Source organism: Falco rusticolus, chromosome 7 (assembly GCF_015220075.1).
Source record: "Falco rusticolus isolate bFalRus1 chromosome 7, bFalRus1.pri, whole genome shotgun sequence".
Classification (NCBI taxonomy): Eukaryota; Metazoa; Chordata; class Aves; order Falconiformes; family Falconidae; genus Falco; species Falco rusticolus.
The window spans coordinates 61,820,102-61,841,452 of NC_051193.1; the positions used below are offsets into that span (position 1 = coordinate 61,820,102).

At 46.8% G+C, this 21,351-nt stretch overlaps 2 protein-coding genes across 16 annotated transcripts in view; one reads left to right on the plus strand and one right to left on the minus strand.

Moving 5' to 3' along the window:
• Positions 1-1,800: 1,800 nt before the first annotated feature.
• INSM2 (INSM transcriptional repressor 2) lies at positions 1,801-6,199 on the plus strand. Its single transcript, XM_037395128.1, has 2 exons — positions 1,801-1,945; positions 2,036-6,199. Exons 1-2 carry the CDS (start codon positions 1,801-1,803, stop codon positions 3,187-3,189), a joined length of 1,299 nt encoding a protein of 432 aa, XP_037251025.1. The 3' UTR covers positions 3,190-6,199.
• Positions 5,265-21,351, minus strand: part of RALGAPA1 (Ral GTPase activating protein catalytic subunit alpha 1) — a 132,801-nt gene continuing 116,714 nt past the window's right edge. For 6 of the 15 annotated variants that reach the window (XM_037393396.1, XM_037393392.1, XM_037393395.1 and 3 more), the window contains 3 exons: positions 15,102-15,226; positions 8,144-8,258; positions 5,265-6,562 (listed from right to left, as the gene is read on the minus strand). In XM_037393396.1, coding sequence (XP_037249293.1) covers positions 6,466-6,562; positions 8,144-8,258; positions 15,102-15,226 — 337 coding nt within the window. In that variant the 3' untranslated portion in view covers positions 5,265-6,465. Of the gene's footprint in view, positions 6,563-8,143; positions 8,259-8,510; positions 8,514-13,913; positions 14,450-15,101; positions 15,227-21,351 lie in introns of those variants that run through there. The other 9 variants (XM_037393402.1, XM_037393404.1, XM_037393407.1 and 6 more) reach the window with 8 other exon arrangements.

Consider the following 21,351-nt stretch of genomic DNA (forward strand, 5'->3'; position numbering starts at 1 on the left):
TTGGAAGGGGAGGCTCTAAGCTACCCCAGGGCCATGTCAGACCATGGCACTGGGGCCTGAAGATACTCCCCGTCACAACTCCAGCCTCCGGCTTTTCCTGGAAAAATGTTCAGAATGCCAGTAAAGGTGCTCAGTGCACCTGCTTTCCAACCAGCACTTCACCTCCTGCTCCTCCTCTGTCGGGAGAGGCATCGCTGGGTTCCTCACCCCTTGGGACAGAAGCGGAGCTGGACGTTCCTCCCACAGGCTATTTATGCAACGTGACAAAAGCAAATGAAATATTAATGGGAACGTTGCTTGCAATGGGAAACTGGAAAGACTATTTAGGTATGGCTTGGAGGGACAGTACAAACCAGTGGGTCTGTAAGCAGAGATCCAGCTACTCAGTGAGAAATGTAGCTGGGAAGTCCCAGTTACACTTGTCAACGCAAATATTGGGCAAAAATCACACAGCAAGTCAGTGCGCCTAGTTGGCCCCAGTTACAGCGGTTTGTACTAACAAAAGGTGATCTCTAGCCCGCAGAGCCTATAATCTAATCTAAAATTCAGTGCAACCATGAAAATGGAGGAAAATGGGAGAGTAATGTAAAACATGATTAAGACTTTGCTAAGCAAAAATAATCTGAGCACTTACACAGACAAGCGGTTGAGCGTTTTGAGCAGGTGGGGCAGGTTCTGTTCTTGCACCAAGGCTGTAAACCTTTCTTGCCACCTCTGGAAAGCCCCCTCGACCTAGAGGCGCCGGTCCTCCCTTGCTCCCGGTGCTCCCTCGCTTCTCCTGCTAGGGGATGCTCCCACCGCGCCGAGTGCGCCCGTGCGCCCGGGGCCGGGGGTGTCCGTCCCTGGGGAAGGGATGGAGGGAGGCTCCAGCGTGGTCCTTGTCCCCTGCACGCCATCTTGTGCGCCGTGCGAGCGGGCGGGCTGCGGGCAGGGCAGCGCCGTCCTGCCTCCCGCCGGGCGCGGTGAGGGACCGGGGGCACAGGGGCTGCGGGCACGGGCGGGGGGGCGGATGGCTCCCCGCCGCCGTGGCACCGCGCTCCCCACCCACGCAACGGCGTTTCCGAAAGGGCCATTAGCGGTGTGGCGGCACCGGCACTGCCTTGCCTCGGGGTGCCCGCGCTGCCCCCCGGCTCACGGCACTCACGAAGGGGCCGGGCATTGCACCGGGGCGGGGTGGGGGTGTGTGGGGGTGCGGGTGTGGGTGTGTGGGGGTGTGTGTGGAGCTTTGGGCCCTCTTGCAGTTCTGTGCAGCCACCCACGGGTGAAGCCGCCGGCGGACCGCAGCCGCTGCACTGAGCGGCGATGCGGCGGCTTAAGCGGGAGCGGCCCCGCCGCTCTTCCACCGGGAGCCCACCGGGGCACCAGATCTTTGCGGCTGCGGTGGGAGAGCTGCTGTGGCGGTGCCGAAGGACGGAGCGGGCTCCCAGCTCCCGCTGCCCCTCAGCCGCCAGCCACGGGGGCGGCCCCGGCGGCGGGCGAAGGCTCCGGCACACGCACCCACCGCGGGCGCCCCCCCGGCCCGCGGTCCCTCTCCCGTCCCGGCGCACGCTGCCGCTCCCCCGGCCCCGCCGGCCGCCGCGTCCCCCGCCTCCGCAGCCCCAGCGCCCCCTCCCCGCCAGCGGGGAGCCCCGGCCCGGCCCGGCCCGGCCCGGCCGCCGCCTCCCCCCGCCGCCAGCGCCGGCCCCAACTCCTCATTGGCCGCCGCCGCCGGAGGGAGGATGACGCCCGGGCGGGAGCGGGGCCGGGGGTATAAAGGCCGGGCGGGCCGGTGCCGCCGCGCTCCCGCCGCCCCGCCCCGCCATGCCGCGCGGCTTCCTCGTCAAGCGCAGCCGGCGCCCCGGCGGCTCCTACCGGGCGCGCCCGCGGGAGCGGGATCCGGAGCGGGACCAGCCGCCCGCCCCGCCGCCGCCGCCCCCGCCGCCCGTCGCCGGGGACAGCCCCGCCGGTAGGCAGGGGGCGGAGGAGGAGGAGGAGGAGGGCGAGGAGGAGGAGGGCGCCGCCGCCGCCGCCGCCGCTTGCCCCGCGACGTGGCCCCCCGGCGGCGGCCGCGGCGGCCCCGGGCTCGCCCCGCCGGAGGGGCCGGCCGCCTGGGGGGCAGCGGGGCCTTGCAGCGCGGCGGGGCCGCGGGCGGCTCTCTTCGAGCGCTGCCTCAGCTCCCCCGCCTCCGCCGAGTCCTTCCCCCTGGCCGCCTCCTTCCCGCCCGCCGAGAAGCTGCTGCTGCAGCCCCGCACGCCGCTGCCCGCCCCGCCGTCGCTGCCCGCGCTGAAGCGGCCGCCGCGGGCCAAGGCGCCGGGCAAGAAGGGCAAGGCCACGCGGAAGCTGAGCTTCGCCGACGAGGTGACCACCTCGCCCGTGCTGGGGCTGCGCATCAAGGAGGAGGGGCCCGAGGGCCGGCCGGGGCCGGGGCCGGCGCCGCCAGCGGGGCGCACGCCGCTGGGCGAGTTCATCTGCCAGCTGTGCAAGGAGCAGTACGCGGACCCGCTGGCGCTGGCCCAGCACCGCTGCTCCCGCATCGTGCGCGTCGAGTACCGCTGCCCCGAGTGCCACAAGATCTTCAGCTGCCCCGCCAACCTGGCCTCGCACCGCCGCTGGCACAAGCCGCGGCCCGGCCCCAGCGCCGACGGCCCCGCCGCCCCGCCGGGCAAGGAGAACAGCCCCGAGCGGCGGCCCCGCGGCCCCGCCGCGCCCCCGGCCCAGCCGCCCCGTCAGCACCGCGGCGGCGCGGAGAGCGCCGGCGGCGCCCCGGCCCCCCCCGGCCCCGCTCCCGGCGGCCCCGGCGGGGAGGCCTTCGCCTGCCCATGCTGCCAGAAGCGGTTCCGGCGGCAGGCCTACCTCCGCAAGCACCTGGGCACCCACGGGGCGGCGCGGCCCGCCGCCTACGGCCCGCCGGAGCGGGGGCAGCTCGCCTTCGCCTGCCACCTCTGCGGCGCCCGCTTCCCCTCGGCGGACATCAGGGACAAGCACCGGCTGTGGCACGCCGTGCGGGAGGAGCTGCTGCTGCCGCCGCCGCCGCCGGCCGGGCCCCCCGAGGGCGGCGCGGCGGGCGGCGAGCGGCAGGGCTTCCCCTGCAAGCACTGCCCCGCCACCTTCTTCAGCGCGCCCGGGCTGGCGCGGCACGCCAGCAAGTGCCACCCGCCGGAGAGCAGGCAGGTCCTGCTGCTCCAGGTGCCCGTCCGGCCGGGCTGCTAGGCCGGCGGCCGCCCCCGCGATGGGATCGCTCCGGGAGCCCGGGCGAGCCGAGCGAGTCCCGTCCGTGCTGTAATTCCTATGGAAAGTCGCCGTACTCGCAGCTACCACGGCGGAGGAGCCGCCCGCGGACCCCCGCCTCCCCGGCCGGTGGGTAGCGGCGCCGGGCACGGCGGCAGGCGCTGAGAGCCCCGCGGGGGCGGGAGGCGGAGCTGCCCCGCGCTGCCGGGGCCGGCGGCGGCCGGGCGGGGGGACCCGGGCCCAGCCGGGATCTGCCGTGGCGCGGGCAGTGGCCGGGGGGCCGGGGCTGGGCCCGCCGAGCGCCCGCCGTCCGTGGCCAGTCTCGGGTCGCAGTGCCGCGGTGCGGGCCGTGTTCGGAGGAGGGGAATTATTTTTCCCGAGAGAAGGAGCCCGGTCTAGTGACCTTGTTTAATAGCCTCGGCCCCCGAGCTTCTGCATTTCGGTTGTTGTGAGGTGTTTTGTTTGCTGTACTCTGTACTAAGGTAGTCGAGAAGGTAAATGTTCATATTAAGTCAATGTCGAGTCCTATGATAGCTAGCAAAACGTATGGAAAATTATTCGTGCTGTCAGCTTAACTGAAATACGAGGTGTTGATCTATAGCCAAGTACGCAGCTCCCGCTTCCCCCGCGTTCCCGGGCGCCGGCGATCCGCGCCTCCCCGGCAGCCGCCCCTTGCACCACCCGCCCCGTCGGGGCGCCCCGGCCCGGGTCACCGGCCCGGGCGGGCACAGGGTCCGGGTCCCCGCCCCAGCCTTTTCGGGCGGCCTCCGCCCCCCGCTGCCGTGAGCGGCACCGCTGCCGTGCGCTCCGCCGAGCCCCGGGGGCAGCGGGAACCGTGTGCGCGGGTGACGGGCTCCCTTGTCCCCAGCGAGACCTACCTTTGGCAAAGCAACCCGAGGGGCGTATTCCCTGGCTTTAACGGTAGTCTGGCCAAACGCTTGGAAATCCTGTCAAACGTACCAGCTACTGACATTTCGGTCGGTATTTATTTATTAATTTATTTATTTATTTATTTTGCCACGCATCGCTGCTTCTTTCTAAACGGGACTGCAGGTTGAGGCCAGAAATAAGGGGGAGCAAATTCAATAAAGGATTCAAAACAAAGCTTATGCCTTTCTTGAATTCGGCAGGACAAAGTGGCTCAGCCGGTGATTTCTGAAGAATTGATCCCGACCGTAGTCTTTGTTCTAACACTCTGAAATGAGCATGCAAAATATGTCAATCTTTTGATTAGCATCCTCTAAGGCCATTATTTTTGTAGTTTTCTATTTTGTTACACCCAACAAAAGATTCACGTGTATCATGCCCAAAGGCTGAATGCAAGCGATAAGTGCTTTATTTTCAATGTGCTTAACGGACTTCCTAGTTTTAGTTCCAGGACCTGGACAAATGCATTAATACAATATAACTTAAAGCAGCCAAGATTTGCTGTCTGATGAAGGAGGCTAAACTTGCAGCGAGCTCTTCTCATATGCCAGAAATAAAGCATATTATCTTAAGTTGTGCATTTTTCCATCATTTTTTGGTAACGGACGCTTAGGTAAAAGTGCCCATTTATGCAGTTAAATGAGTTCTCCCCTGGAAAAGGTCACTACGTTTTTTTTTTAAATCATCGCTCTCCTTTCTCCAGTTGTGCAGCCAAAGACGAAGGGCTCCGGACCACAGAAACCTGACAGTTATTTATTAAGTGCTCCTGCAGTTAGTGCTCAAACCACCAGCCTGCAGGCGGGAATGTTCTGCACTCTTGAGTTCCCTGCGGAGCTACGCGTATTGTATTTACAAAATCTGGGGAAAAGTTTTCAGTATGGCATTCTTGCTTTGGGTTGGGAAAGAGCTCCTAAGAACTCATGTGTACTTATGAAATACTGATGAAAACTAAGCTGTGCATTGCACTTAACTGCTCCATGCGCAATATGCTATTCTTCTATAAATTGGAGTAAGAATCTAATCGCTGAGGTGAATGACTAATATACAAAAGCTGGTAAGAATAATTTTATTGTCTTATTAAATAGCATGTCTTCTCTTCAACCATTACAAATTTGTAGATACTACATCAATGACGATACATAATTTATCTTTTTATTGTTGCCCATATGATATATTTACACATGCAGTTAGTACTGATGTCATGCTACATTTTGTTAACAGCATTTTGTTGTTTGCCAGACTCAAAATGTGAGCATTTCATCTTCTGTAGGAAAATACCTCTGGGTGGGTGGAACGTGTGTACTAACCTGCACTCACAGGGTTGGAATTGTCAGCATTTCAGGCCAGGCTCCTGGAGCACGTTCCCTTTTCTTCCCTAGTACACATCATCAGAGCAATGAATTTCTATCAGGAAAGTGCCCTTTTTTTTTTTTCCTTCCTTTTTTTTTAATGTAAGAAATAAGAATGTATTTCTAGACCCAGCAGCCTGGTGATAAAGGCTAAAACCCATGAAACTCAATGGCATTTACTATTGATACCGCTTGGAAAAGCAAACGTTATAAAAATATTTGGAAGCCAAGCATAAGTAGAATTTCAGCACAGTGGTGGTTTTTTTCTGGCATAGATTATGGCATCACCTGCACAGTTAATGAAATGATACATTGCTTCGTGAAGAAAGAGTTGGTGCTACGAGCAAGTTATTTTGTTTGGACTCTGTAATGCTTGAAAGCCCGCTGAACTATTTTATTCTTAACATAAATAATCTGTACACATCCTGTGCATTAACATTGTGACATCTGACAAAGACTTTACAAACGTAACTTCAATTTAAAATTGTACATTCATTTTCAAATTGTACATATTTCTTTCTTTGTTACAGAGAAAATTGCAGTGGGGCACAATAAATATAGTGTAATCAAACTGCAGTCTCCAATTCCATATATGACTCAAGATCAACCAGCGTTAAAAATGACTACTGTTAAGATATCGCAATCATCCAGGAAGGTAAAAGGTGCAGAGGACAAACTGCACTGCACTGCACTGCACCAAAAAAAAAAAAAAAAAAGTCAGCCTGGAGTTTGATAAAAAACCCAAAAGTTAAAATATTAAAGTAAAATTCCAGTGTCACTGTTTAAAAGAAACATACAGAAAAGGGGGATGCAGGGGATGGGCACACACAGATTAGAGACATTATCCTTTCATTGAAGGCGGTGAGTCACTGCGGGAAGGGTGGCCGACCGCTGGTCACTGGGAAGCTGCAGGCATCTCGCCACTTAGGACTTGTTGGCTGAGCCAGAGGAGCGGCGCAGTTTCATGGACATGCGGCTTTTGCTAGTCCGAGGAGACATTGGAGAGGCTAAGTCTGTTCCATCCACCTGTGCTGTTGCTGCTGCTGGAGTTTCTCCCGGCTGAGTCTCTGGGCAGAAGCCTGCAGAGGACAGCAAGAACCAGACAGGTCAGTGCTGCCTGCCGCACTCGCAGCACGGGATCTATTTCAGAAGGGGCAGAGAGGAATTTCAGTGCTGCTGTCACTCCCACAGCCTCTCCTAGCCCTTTACCGGCTGTGGGTGACGGTACTGCACGCCGAGCTAGCAACTGCCACAAACCCACCTCTAGAGAAATGATGCCAGAAACCACTGAGCTACAGGACTGCAGACCCCCCCTCACCCTCAGCACCCGAGGCAGCACTGAATGGGCGATGCTCTCCCGCTAACTGGGAGAGCAAGCACCTCCAGTTCCCTCGCGGGGATGGGGAGCCTTTATCCAAAACACAACCCAGAAGAATCCAGTCTTTAATGAGAACATGAAAGTTAAGAGCTTGTTGCACATGAAGGGAGCTCTGGGAATGCAGCTGAAGAGGTGGAGTGAATCAGGGGCCAGCTGGGAGAGGATGTCTTCTCCCATCCCAACTTTAGTTGGTGCTTCCAAAGGCAAATTCCTACAGGGCCCACAAGGCAGAAGCTTGAACAGATCCTACTAACTGGATGCACTATACGTTAACGTTTCTTTGTAAAAGGAACAAGATGAATTTGAGACAACGGCATGTCGTGCATTAGCCCAGCGCCCAGAGCTGTGCTCCAGCGTGCCCCGCGCCCTTGCTGCAGGAGGACAGGGCTCCTCCTTACAAACAGCCCATCTCCAAATCTTCCCTCGTAGGCACACAAAAGGAAAAGGAGAAAATACGACATGAGAATTAAGCTCTCCTTCCCGTGTGCACAAAATTAACGCTATGCACTCACATCCACAAAACTGAATGGCATTTTAATTAGCCATTTACAGAGACTGACAGCCTGATTGAACTCGACTACCTCAGTGGCCACCGATCGCTTCTGACCCATATAAATTACGGACAGAAGCTTAGTCCCGCAGAAGTCAATGGGGAAACCCCTGCTGACTTCAGTAAGCCAGAAATGACTTGCTATTTCTTCCACATCATGCTATTACTGGTAATTCTTTAAAATAATAATGCAATAATCAGAACCGAAGATCTCTCCCCCTCAGTACACATTTTATATATAAGGGGTGCAAAACCCATTCAAAACCGATCACAATTTATTTGGAAAGACTCCTCTAAAATCAAATGAGGCCATCAGGTAAGGAGTCTAAGAGTACATTTAAAACATACTGTCATAAACCTCTGTGATTTAGTGACCTGGCTGTCCTCCTTGCCTGGTCCATCACCTGCCTGCTCCAGAGGGAGGGCACAGCACTTTCTATCTTTTTCAAACTGACACAACCCATCGAAGTGACAGGGAGGAGAAAGGGCTGTTATTTGCTCCCCAGCTGGTGATGGTAATTCTGTTCATGAACTAGGTACTTCATGGCCAAACAATCTGGAAAAGCACAATAATGCCTGACTCACTATGCCTTATACAAAAAGGCAGGCAGGGAAACATGCACTCTCATTTTCTGAAATTCTATCTTGTTCTAATTTTACAAGGAATTAAAGCATTTCAAATGGTGGAAGTTAGAGAACAGAAAATAACCGTTGTTGTTTTGCACAGCATACCATTCACAGCTAGCGTGAAAGACCTTCCGTTTCAAGCCTTTGCCCTTTACCTTGATGTGGCCAATGCTTTCTAGTGGAGGTTTTGGAAGGAGAAGAAATATCACAGCATTTCTTTCTTTGTTGAGAATGAAGAAGTGATGAGGAAGGAGTGGAAAGAAGTGAGGAAGGGGGAGGAGAAAAGATAAAAGATAACAGGTGTGAGACATGAGACACGAACCGCAGAGATTGAAGGGTATTAACAGATGAGCACAGAAAACGGAATTTCGCATTTCATTATGCAATTGCTGCTCATGCTACAGGTTAAAAAGAGTGATGAGTTAGTTATGTGCAATGAAGCAACAGCTCTGAAATCCAGCATCATACTTACCAACTAAGCATTACAAGAAAAAAAAAAAAAAGAAGGGAGAGAGAAAGAAAAGATTTCTATAACATTATCCAGATCCAGCAAACTTATTCATAGCAACTGAGATACATCCTAAACATTGTCTGAAATGCTTGCTTAAAGTCTGTGAAAACAGTTAAATACTCACACACATACACACAATTGAGAAGGAAAAACAAATGGCAACTTGATATATGGCTTCTGCTCCCCAGCTGTTTCACAGTATTAAGTATGCTAAAATTACAACCAGTCTCAACATGAGACACCTGAAATCACGTGAAGAATAAAACCCAGAGTATTTAAGCTAGTCTGCATCTAAGGGTCAAACCCTAGTGTGAAATTTTACCACGGGTTGGATAAAGACAATCTTAACACCTCCCTCCCCCCTGTTATTTCAATTACGGTATTATTTTGGTTGTATCTTAAAATTAACGCTTCCAATTCCTGCAGGCAGAAGCACTGATTCACACGTAATCCCATGTTTTTAAAGAAACTGACTTAAAACTATTGAAGAACAGAAGTCATGTAAAGTGATTTTCACATCTGAACATACCACACCAGAAGAGTGAAGAATAACGGCACTTAAAATAGATTTAAAGGTCTGACAGCAATCAACAAACTGATTAGTAACTAAATTTCTTTGGATTTTAGATAAGCATATATATCTATATATACATACATACGCACATACACACACGTGGATATAAAATGTGGCATACAGAAATTTTGCAGGTTTTGTTTCCCCTTCACAATTTTAAAACCTTCACTGTAAAATGTTATTATCTTTCTCTCTCTAGACAGTGAAATATTTAGTTATCCAAAATATAAAAATAGGGTTAAATAAGAAGGCTTTATTGACAACTGACCTAGAAACGGAAAGTTCTGTAAAATAAGATGTGTTGAGGTTTTTAAGAGTTCGAAAAATGTCAGGAAGTGATCCATATTTTTCAACTCTTAGGGCTGACAAGCGACAAATATCATAACCTGATGGGCTATGATATTTTGGGGCTGTAATGTAAGGCCATTTCAGTTGCTTCTGAACAAGGAGGTGGATCAACAAAGTTGAAATGCGACATTTTCACCCTCCATTTGAAAATTTTAGGATCTCCTATTAATAGCGTGTTGGTTGTTTGACTCGGAAATTAACTATTTAAATGTAAACCAGAATCCTAACTACACACAGACTTAGAAGTGAGGTGAGGTGGAGGAATCCAGAGGTATCATAACACACGCATTGCCATGACTCATCCCACTCATCAGTTCTGACTTTCAAAGAGGTGAGAAATTCACCAAGCAGAACTGACAGGGTGCTGGTAAGCCAGGGTGCATGGTAAGGCTGCTCTCAGTGCTTCTGGCTTTATCGCACCTTGTTGCCTGGGTCAACATTTTCCTGAGTGCCATCTCTGAGAATGACCACAGAGGAAAATATAATTTGTGCATGTTGGTAGATTTTGATGGTCCTTTAAGATACTTCATTGCCCCTCACCTGACCTCTAGGGAAGATGGCAATCTTTTTTGTGCAGCTTGTGCCCTTTGCCACTCTTACAAATTCCAGTCCAAATCCAGCCAAGTCATCCATGATGCTCAACAGAGCCTTGCTAGAGTCAAGTCAATTAAGTCTCTCACTAATTTTGGGAGATGAGGAAAGGAAGCAAGAAGTGGATGCAGAAGGACTGCAAACGCAGCTGCAAAGCGAGATGATGAGGAAGAGACCGTCTAAAGACCTAGGCGACTGGAACTGAGTAGGAGAGAAAGAACTAAGAGCCAGACACAGGAAAGAACACAGCAAAAATGATGAAGTTTATGGCAAAAGAGCAACAGAGTCCACGTCCAGTGAAGAATGCTCTTCAGAACCTGCCTGGAAACATGAGTGTTGGTCAGCTAGTATCTGTGAAACCTACTGGCAGAATTCCCAACCTTTCCACTAGCGGAGATTCAGGCAGAGATCAGACAGCTTACCCTTGCCACCATTTACTGCCCTATCTCAGTCTGCAGGAGGTGGGGCTGGATCTAGAGGTTGCAGTTTTGCTTATGAATCATGTGGCTGTTCATCAGTGTTAGGGAATTTCTCTTTTGCCCTACGCCTTAAAACAAAAATGGAAGGAATTACACAAGGAAAGTGTTGTCACAAGACAATAAATTCCTAAAGCCAAACGTTCAGAAACTAGAAAACGTCAGGATTATAATTTCTTTCTGTCCCCTCGCGTGTATCATGGGATGCTTTTTAATTGCACAGTCATATTCTATTTTTTTCAGTAAACCCATTTCATTAAATGTAGAAAGTTGATCTGTTTGGGTTTCTAGCTGCCCACACTGAATTTACTGCCTCAAAGTGCTGAGGAGCCTCAGCTTACCATCACCCAAGCAGTTGACTTATGGACAATAGTTAACACGTAAGGTTTCAGCTTCAGTTGTTCCAATACGAAATTTTGGGAAAATTTCAGTAAGTTTTGAGGTTTTGCTCTGATTTGGAATGAAAAAAACACTTCCTAAGTTTGGACTGGAGAAGGGATAATGAGAAACTCTTCCCGGCCCTGCCAGACATACCAGCCCTCGCTTCTGCATCTCAGCTTCACTTCCAATCACAAATTTCAACCAGCACCATCAACAGATGTTGCTCAGACCCTTCTACGGTGAGAAAAGCACCATCACTCTCACCCCCAAAGGGGTAACACAGTCCCAGAAAGATTCTCAGTTCAAAGTGACACAGCAAGCAAGCAAGCAGCAGGCGGGATGAAGATGCAGGCTGCTGGGGTTTTGTGCCCGGCTGAGGTGCTGATACCCCGACACCCCCCTGCCTCCTTGCCTGTACGGTGGCATCCCACTTACTTCAGGAGCGGGGCAGCAGAATTGTTCTGAGCAAGGCTCAGAAACACAGGCTCAGAAAAATACTGGAACGATTGTTGGGGTCAAAAAGTCTGATGCTAATGTAAAAAGACTAATGTAGAGATTGATAAGATTTACTGTTCTGAGGCACAATTTTCAGTAGGAAGAGAGGGGACAAAAGATAAGAGAAAACCCAAACCCAAGCCGTCAGTACATTTTGAAGCTCAGAGTCTCAGCGTTATGGGGTCAATACGCCCTTCAATATCATCGAGCTTACCATTGACAGTTCCCTCAGCCCAGTCTGCTGTCACAGAAACCTGGGTTGCTCGATCGCTCTGTAGGAGGGGTTACTCCCTTTAACAGAGTCTTTGCAGTTATTTCGTTTAACAGTCAGCACAACATAAAAAATCCTGAGGCAACTGAATTATATTCTGTGATTCAGTGCAGGTAACTCTCATTTTTTTTAAATGCACACATCTACTACAATAGTCAGGTTCCTAAACACGGGACGGTGGACTTGTCAGATAATTTGACAAGGCAGACTAAGTATCTCGATAAAACAGCAGCAGCCACAATTGTGCTGAAGAACAACCACTGTAAGGAAGGAAACGGCTTCTGCTGAGGGCTGAGCCTTTGGTAAAATATCAATTCAACCTGGGGAAACAGTTTGTTACCAAATGGCATGCTCTCTATTTGCTCCGATTATCATAGCTCGAATGAAAAAAACTGGCATGCTGAAACCGGCCAACGGGACCCCAACAACAACAAAATTACAACACCTGGTGATGGGCTGTAGGAGCTTCACAGTTTCTATAGATCTTTCTTAGAAGAAGAAATGGTATATAATATTTTATAAAAATTAAACATATTCAGCAATTGTAATCTTTGAGATCATAATCCAATTAAAGAATCAAGTCTGTAATATCTAAAATGTGGATTTTTTTCTAGTCTTTTCTGGTCAATTAATTTTCCTTTTAAAAATACACACAGACGAAGTAATTAATATTTAAAAAAATAATTGTGATGTATTTTTAGAAGCTGGTCAGAAATTTTCAGGCGACATGGACATGTCTGGCAGGGAGCCTGCAAGGTTTTGTCTGAGCCATCTTGGGGGTGATGAGTGCGTGTGGATTCCCAGGCAGGACTCCAGTGCCACTCCTATGTGCAATCCTGGCACAATTCAGAGCTCTGTACCGATTTTTCAAGAAATCTGCTTGTTTCAGGGACTCTGGAAACTTATGGGTATCTATCTTTTAATAGCACATCTGGTGGACTCTTTCTTGGGATGATGGTCCGTCAGAGTTCTGGGTCATCTGTAGCCACCTGGCTTACAGGTCTGCCTTCGCCAGAACTGGAAACCAGTGGTTTCCAGACTAACCCCAAGCCCTGGGGCAACCTTTTTGGCAGATTACTGCCAAATTTCTACCTGCCTCAGGCTTTAGAATTTGTGCCCTCCAGAGTCAGCTTAGAGGCAGATGGTGTGGTGTTACTCCAGGCACTCTGTCCTGGAGCCGAGTATCCGAGCTGCAGGAGCCCCAGGCGGAACAGGGCTCAGCCAGCCTCCAGGCTGCAAGCAGGACTGCCAGAGCATCCCCCGCTTCCCTGGGCTGACATGGAAGCTTAGAGTCTGGCAGGTCTGGGGACAGGTCCTTGGACTCTGGTGCCGGGTCACACTGTGCTGCATGTCTGTCCTAGGAAGCTCCTGGCTGCTCCTGACACTGACGTGTTGGTCAGGTCCACTGCACAGCACAAGGTCCAGAAGAACGTGGTCCTCAGGACCAGACATCACGTTTCACAGTATACACACACGCATACACGCGGATGTGAAATACATCACAAGCTCCTATTAACGAGATTCCCACAGAAAATTGTTACATTTGATAGAAACGTTAAGTCTAAAATCAAGTTTCTAAAAATCATAATCTTTTTCCAGGTCACGTTAGAGAATGCCAAGGATGACTAGGACAATTTTTAAAGGCATACAGGAATTGCCACTGTAGAGCAGCGTTCTCTGATGCACCAAACTAGTACAGAAAAGCAGCTTTGCTTCACCCTGAAAGAATGAACTAGAGGAAGAGGGCAGAACGATTTAGCCTGGAACGAGGCTTCCGAAAGCGAACAGGCAGAACTGATACAAGTGCACTAGAATATAGAATATATGCTAGCCATAAAGTGTCTGAATACTTACTGAGTGCATTAGGTAGGAAATGTGGCAAGGACTGGTACCCCTGGTTATTGTTTTTAATGTTTCTAGTTACAGATTTTTTCCTACTCAAATGCTTTCATACATTAAATTATATTACTATTTTTAATACTGATTTAATCAGTTTTAAATTACATTCAATTGTTTCTCTCTCATCTTGACTATTTGCACTAGCATAACTATTATACCACTTAGACTTTGAACCTGCACCTCATTTCTACTTATGGTTTATACTTTCAAGTGAAGGAGTCTCAACGTTTTAACATCTCTGTCATTCTTTCTGCAGTCATTATCACAACTCTTCTATAATTTAGAGTTTATTTTTGCGATTAGGAAACAAATTTTGATGACAACTTGCCCAATTGTTCTTACAGAATTTATTTTATTTAGATTTACAGCTTTTCCACAGAAGCATTTTGATTTATTCATCATCAAATAAAGGTTTCAGAACCAGGAATTTCAAGTGTTACAAATTCTTCTTCTCCTTCTCTCCTATGTTATCACTGCAGAATGTCTTACAACATCAATGAAAGACAGTACAGGGTACAAAACACACCACTGCCATCCAGCACTACTTGTCATGCTGAGAAACAAAGGTCGACACAATAAAGTGTTACTCATTCAACAACTGTCTCTATCATTAGTTACCTTAATCCCAGAACCAGTGTTAGTGCTTCATGCAGACCTGAGGTTAGTAAAAGACTAAAACTTTAAGAAGATGTAGTGTTCATTTCTCAATCAGTGTGAAATTCTTTTTAGTGTGAACAAGGGCAACAAGGAAAGTTCGCATACAATTTGGTTACAAGCTTAGTGCTCTAGTAAAAGTAAGAGGAACAAAGGGGGTTTTTGGACACTTTGTCTTACCTTCAGATAAACAGAACTGATATTTAATGATCTAAAAAGAGGGGAAATAAAATAATGAAATAATCATAAGGAGTTCAAGAAATGTCAGAACAGGAAGGCCTTGAGTTACTCATTTTCTTTTACTGATTTTTCTCATTAGTAACTGAAAATGCAGTATCCTCTTATAAAACAGGTATTTTACTGGAAAGCAGAAATGACCTTAAAACCAACTTTGCAGCTAATAACCTGGAAACAAACCGGATGATTGCAAGGCGCTCAGATTTCCAATTTAAAACTTTACATTCTAAAAATGTAGTGAGCCATAAAACTCTCTTAAGAGGAAGGTGTACTTTATATTAAATAATATATCTACCCAAATTAGCCCAGATGAAGGAGTACCAGTGCTTCCATGGAGACTTTATACAGGGGAATGTGATAAAATTCACTGTAAAAATACAGGGTCTGGTTGCTATAATTGAGGCAGCTTGCCAACTCTTAATGCCAGGCATTGGCTCATGATGCCAGGCAACAGAATAAAGATTTAAAGGCAACTTTGCCCTGGTTCTCAAATATGTACATACAGTTTCTCCAATTAATGGTAACTCTTAATGATGTCCAGAGGTCTGAATTTTTAGTCTTTATAAGTAAAGATACTGCATTTCAAGTAAGAGTGTAAAAAAGGAATTATTTACTGTACTTCTTACCTGTCTCTGAGGGCAAATGGTGGTAAGGTGCTGGACAGAAAACCTGAGCAGCAAAATCCTCAAATGTTGTAGGCTCTAGATGATGTTGAACAATTGTTTGCAGATATCGAGCTCTCTCCTCATAACTGGTTTAGCCAAGAATTAAGGATGAATTTACATCGTGTACTGTAACTGTTAGATATCAGTGCCTAGTAATTCAGGATTCCTGTTTTTGTTAAATACATGTCATATATTTCACTGACTGTACACACTTACTTTTAATTCTTTACATAACTATAATATTATCTGAATCACTGATGTAATATTAACTGTAAGATAAACATGATTAATGTAAACCTTACAGTTCAACTATCTTTTCATGTCTGATGCAAAGTTTTCTGAAATTTTTTTCAAACAACAACCACTTAAATACTCTCTTCTAAATAACTGATTGGCCTGTACTCTGCCCACAATTAAATATAAAAATGTCACAATTTTTAAGCGACATAGCATGAAAAATAACCTTAGCATTAGCAAAATAAATGATTTTGCACTTTTCTGTAACAAACTGCTTCCTTAATCCCTAAACACACACACACAGAGTTAAGATAAATACATAGCGAAATTTAAGTATTGGGAAAACCACCTTGCCAATTATGCCATGAAAACAAGCAAGAACATTTGTAAAGAATCCGCAGGACCTTAAAATACTGGCTAACGGGGTGTCGGCAGGGCACTGACAGCAAAATACTGTACTTCTTCCTTTTCCCTGTGTTCTCCCTCTCTGATATTATTGACAAGAGACTGGTATCTTGAAGTGTTGTTGCTCTTGAAGAACCCTCTCCAGGCTCCTTGTTCCAGCAGGCCTGATTGTGCTGTTAGCACAGACAGAGCGAGAAAAAGAGAGAATATTTCTGCTGTTCATGAAAGCAACTATGGAAATGGCTGTCAAAATGTAGAGCAGCAGGCAGCAACATACAATTATCAAGAAAAACTACCATGCTGACTTCATGTCGTATAGTTCCTGAACTGAGAAATCAGTTAACCTTTTCTCTCGCAACTTTCAAAGTCCTCCAACCGGACTCAATACGTTGAATGAGGGGGATGTGCTGCAGTTATCTTATAGAACCGTAAAACGATCAGAAATTTTCTGTGGCATCTACACTTGTGCACACTTTTTTTTTCATAGTTTATTTGTAGATAGTGAGATTCATTTTCTCCTTCTCTCGTTCTGTTTTGCTAAAAACCCCCAGAATAAATCAGCATGTTGTGGAGGAATGGGCTCAGAATCAGCTTCTTGAAGGTTCTGGGTTCTGACTTCAGGTTTGGGGAAAAGGGATAGTGAGAAAGCCACTTTTCTGGATCAAATTCACCACCTGTGAAATGGGGATAATATTAATCTTACACACATTTTTTTAGCAATCCCAACATAAAAACTGCATTACAAGTGGTAAGTATTCTTAATAAGTGCAAACATTTAAAATAGATAACAATCCTATTTGCAGTCATGATAAGCAATAAAATTCCTAGCCCTATTAAAGCTGGAAAAAATACATTTTGTCTCAGCTTATAAAACTATACTTCAACAATTACAGAACTTTTCCCATGAAACCTTTTTCCAGTTGCTTTCTGTACAGTATTTATAGTAGATTTTGCAGGATATCTAAATAGAAAAAACTTACAGAGAATATACTATTTGAAAACAACTTGTAGTGAATTAAATGATCTTCATCGCATTTCCTTAGACCATAACTCGGTTACACAGTGAAACAATTTTTCCTCCAAAAGCCATGTTCCAAATCCTTTCTGGATCCCAAGAACCTCAGCAGAAGTCTCAGTCTGGAGAAGCTATAATAGGAGCACTGGGACAAGAGAAAATACAAAAATCTCCCATTGTAAGGGTTCTTAGGTTGGGGGATAAACACAGCACTGAGCCTTAACAGACACGAGTAATATAGCACAGTTTTTAAGAGGCTATGTACAAGTGGTAGAGGATGAAACTGATGGTTGAAGTCTAAATAATACTATGTATCTCACAACTTGTTGAAAAGCACTTTTTTCATTGGGGGAGATTCACAGCTGCTGAATTTTCTGCAGTTAATAGAGTCCTTTGATTCACAGCAGTGCCCCTTGCACAAAAAATACTGGCCTTTGTGTATTACCAGAAACTAATTTTCTATTTGGCTGAAAAGGGAAAAATGGGGTTATTGCTTCTCCCTCCTACAGAGCTTTTCATTATGCCTGATGCACTCAACTTCTAAGCTCTTCTGAGAAAAAAAAAATAACTGAAGAGGCAAGAGGTAGAAAAATGAGCTTGTTAGCACATTAGAAGTGGAGTATCTTGGTGGGCCCTAGAAATTCCCAGTGGTGTGTTAACTTATCACTCTATGCATGCTGGCACTGATAGTCTCCCAATTGATCACTCTCTTTTCGCACCAAAGGTGCTGCCAGGAAGCAAAGGCTGAAGGCCCACAGGAGAACAGGCTGCTATCAAAACAAGCTGTTTTTAAAAGTCTGCTTGAATGGGTAAAATGTTTCATGAAAAAGTAGGGTGGAGACACCTACCTGCTTTTAAAATGCTCTACTTTCAGAGGTCTCTAAAGGAAACCTTTTAGTTTATCCTATTATACCCAAAGCTTATACACAAATAAGGCAAAAATGAAGGAAAGTTACTGCTTTGAACGTGACAAGGACATTCCCATTCTCCAACCTGGGTACCTATCTCTTAACCAAATAAAGGAGTCTTGACACAGATGCTGACTGAGGAGGATAATGATGTTTTCATTACACAGTGGAGAGGGCATGCTTGTATCAGTTCTAGAAGTTTAATTCAAATGCACACTTGGTACACTCAGAGAAAAGTAATTCAGCTGGCCAGGTTGCCACTCGTCCTAACAATCCACAAAACCATCTGCAGCTTGTTACAAACAGAACCGCACTTAAAAACTAAACAAAAAACTGATACCAACACCAAGTCCAAAGCTTGCTGTATTCTGTGCTAAGAAATGACACACTCTCCTCCAAAGAACTCCTTCACTGCATTGGAGACTGAGTAGCCGGGATTGGGTTACTTTTCTCTTCTATTCACTTACACTTTGAGAACATTTTACTACTTTAAAACTCCAAATCTGTATGCTTTTGTGGCTGAGACAATCTTGTTCCATGTTGCGTTTGAATGCAACTATCTGCAAGAGCGACCATAAACTCACGGTAGTTAATTTCTACATTACTTCTAATAGGCTGGATATTTATTTCTTTAAAACGCTGCTCTCTAGGGAAGAGTTATCGGCACCTACAAATTGAGTGGCACATACAAACTCAATGGCTAGTAATAATCGGGCAATGAAAGCTGTATTCTTACTGTGAGTGGATGTTGCCACTGGCGTCAGCAATTAAGATGGAATGGGAAGGATGCATGGACAAACCAATGGATAAAGACTCTGGCACAGAGAGTGACTAAACACTTAAACAACAGCGTTGTGGGCTTTCTGCTTCTGAAGAAGGTGCTAACTGGAACAGAAGAGAATGGATAAGAAGGTAAGATATACATTGATTATACGGCACTCACCCAAACCTGTCAGCTAAAAATTTGCAGATCTATAATCCGCAAAAAGCGTAAGAACTTCTAATGAATTCGTTATACTTTTTTCAGAAGGTATTATTCTGAAAAATACAATCGCTACAAGAAAAAAGTCAGGGATCGTACCTTTATACGTGACTCAGGTTGTAGTCACTCCAGCTAAAACTTCATCTGCATTATAATCCATTTTACTTATCAGCTAAATCTGCAATTATTTCCATTAATACTGAAAATACTGTACTTTCCATTATTACCACAGACATGCCATTTTTTTAGACCCGTTGATTTGCAGTTGGGAACAAGCACCACAATCCTGACTGCCAGATCACCTACTTATGCTTAATCCGTCCCAAAACCAACATCTCATGGCCTCACCTAGTAGCTCTCCATCCCTGTTGACTGTATGATGTTCTGTTTTAACTCCAGCTCTGGTTAGATTCCGATGGCAGAATACATTACAACTTGCAGATTCTTTTTGCATAATCTAAGCTAAACCTTTTTCTAGCCATCTACATGAACAAATTATCTAGACTCTTACTTCACATCCCGGTTACAGCCATATCCTCTTCTCTGGCCTCAACAAATGAATTTTAATTCCTCCTTACACCTACACTGAGCATTGCAGGCACTGCTTAGATGGGTTATTCTCTTCAGGTACCGCCATCAGTCTGCCACCTCCTAGCACAAAGGCAGGCTAACTTACTTTAACTTTACAGTCCATACCCATTTGATCCATTTTATCAAAACTGCTCTTGCCTCCCGTCAGTTAATGCAGACAGTCCCTCTCATTCATCCTGACATTTTTGCACCGGCACTTTTGGACTTCTTTCCATGTGGCTGCTTCTGCCTAGCACCAGGTCTCCGCAACTGCCCACGAAACAATCCCCCCTCAAACTCTCCCCTTTGCTATGATGTTTATTGAAAAAGAAACACGGAAAACACCTTGGAAGACAAGTCTGTTGCTGTGTAGGCTACACAACTATTTGTGCCATCTACTATTGTTTCACATTTCCCTGAATTTGGCATCTGCCTTCACTTGTTGCCTTCGGTTTTATACTTGGCTTTTTTACTTCTGAGGGACAAACATCTGTCTTGTGCTGCACTCCCACCTCAGCATAGACTGGGGGGTTTGTGCCACAATAATGCAAGCAAAACTTGTCTCTTCATCTACCATCTTAACTTTTTTCCTTTACATCCATAACAATTCCCTCACACTGCTGCTTTTTTTTTTTTTTTTTAATCCATGGCTTTGTCATCCCTCAGTTTGGTGAGAAAATGGTTGCTACATTTCCCCACATCTCTAGTTGTTTAGTCTTTATTCTTCCTTTCCTGTATATTTAACCATGCAATCTCCACAAAATCCCATGTTCCCCATTGTTCAGCCTCTTCTACCGTCTCTTTCAAGTCCTTCTGCTGATTCATCTCCTCATAGTCATTTCCATAGATCTACTGTGTCATCCTGACCATGTGTTTTCTTCCCTCTTCTTATTCACACCTCCCAGTTTTAGAACTGAATAAAATGCATTACAATAAATCTATCTAGTATTTTGCGGTTAAAGAAGAGTGTATGCATGATTAGTAATCATGCATGATGTTACAATCACCCAGGGAATACCAATCCTAAAATGTCATTAACCTGAGGCTGAAAAAATGAACAAAAAGCAGTTTCAACACAGAGTAGAATTTCCAAGACTTTAATTAAGGATACGGCACTTGACAATTCTGTAATCTGCTACCAGAGCATCTAAGCGCTAGGTTCACAAAAGGGCTGGAGAAGAAATCCTAGCGCCTGTTCCATCTGATAATAAACGTTTTTTGAGCAGGGACTGGAATCCAGGGACTCGACTCTCCCAGGGAAGCACCATAACCATCAGGCTATACAGATGCACAGGTACTTTCCCTGAGATTCAGAGGACGTCTTATTTTATGAAACGAAGGGCAATTTCAGCAGTGAACGGAGCGTGCCTGATTACAAAATGTCCTCAGTCCCAATGGTTAGAACAGTTTTGTGAGAGGCAGGAGATGTGGCTTCAAAATTGGAAACCGCTCTCATTTCCTGGCTGATTGATATAGCGGCAGTTACCTCCCGGTGTGTTTGTGTGGGCTGTAATCCAGCCAGTACACCTTCAGAACTCCTAGCACTGCTGCCTTGCAGGCCAGATGAGCAACGAAATAGCTACCTACTCGTTGGATAAAGAGAGGCATGAACTGGGCATGTGGCTATTGAGGATACAGCAAGGACTCAGGCAGCTCCAGTGTGTGCCCAGGGAACAGCGGCAATGAAAGCTTTAGATACCTGTGACCTTCAGAGATATCCAAGACTAGGCATTTGCTGTGTGGACATTCTTATCACCTATATTTTAGACTCGGGCACCTATAAAGGCCAGGCAGGAGGAACTTGGGTCAGTCATACAGAGTATTTCTGTAACAAAATGCTCTCAAGACTTCTGGGATAAAAAAATACAGAAAATTTTTTATCAAGACCTATTTCCTCTGAAGGGAAGGATTTATGCTGGGGAACCTACTCAATGACAGAAGCTTAAAAAAAGGCTAAAGAGATGCACAGTTCATTAATACATTAGAACGGTGATGGAATTATTTGTAATGTCAGATCAATATTTCATTTGTTCAACAAAATTTAAGAGGAATCCGCTTGTGAAGTACCTGAAGTCATCAATGGCAGAAATTCTG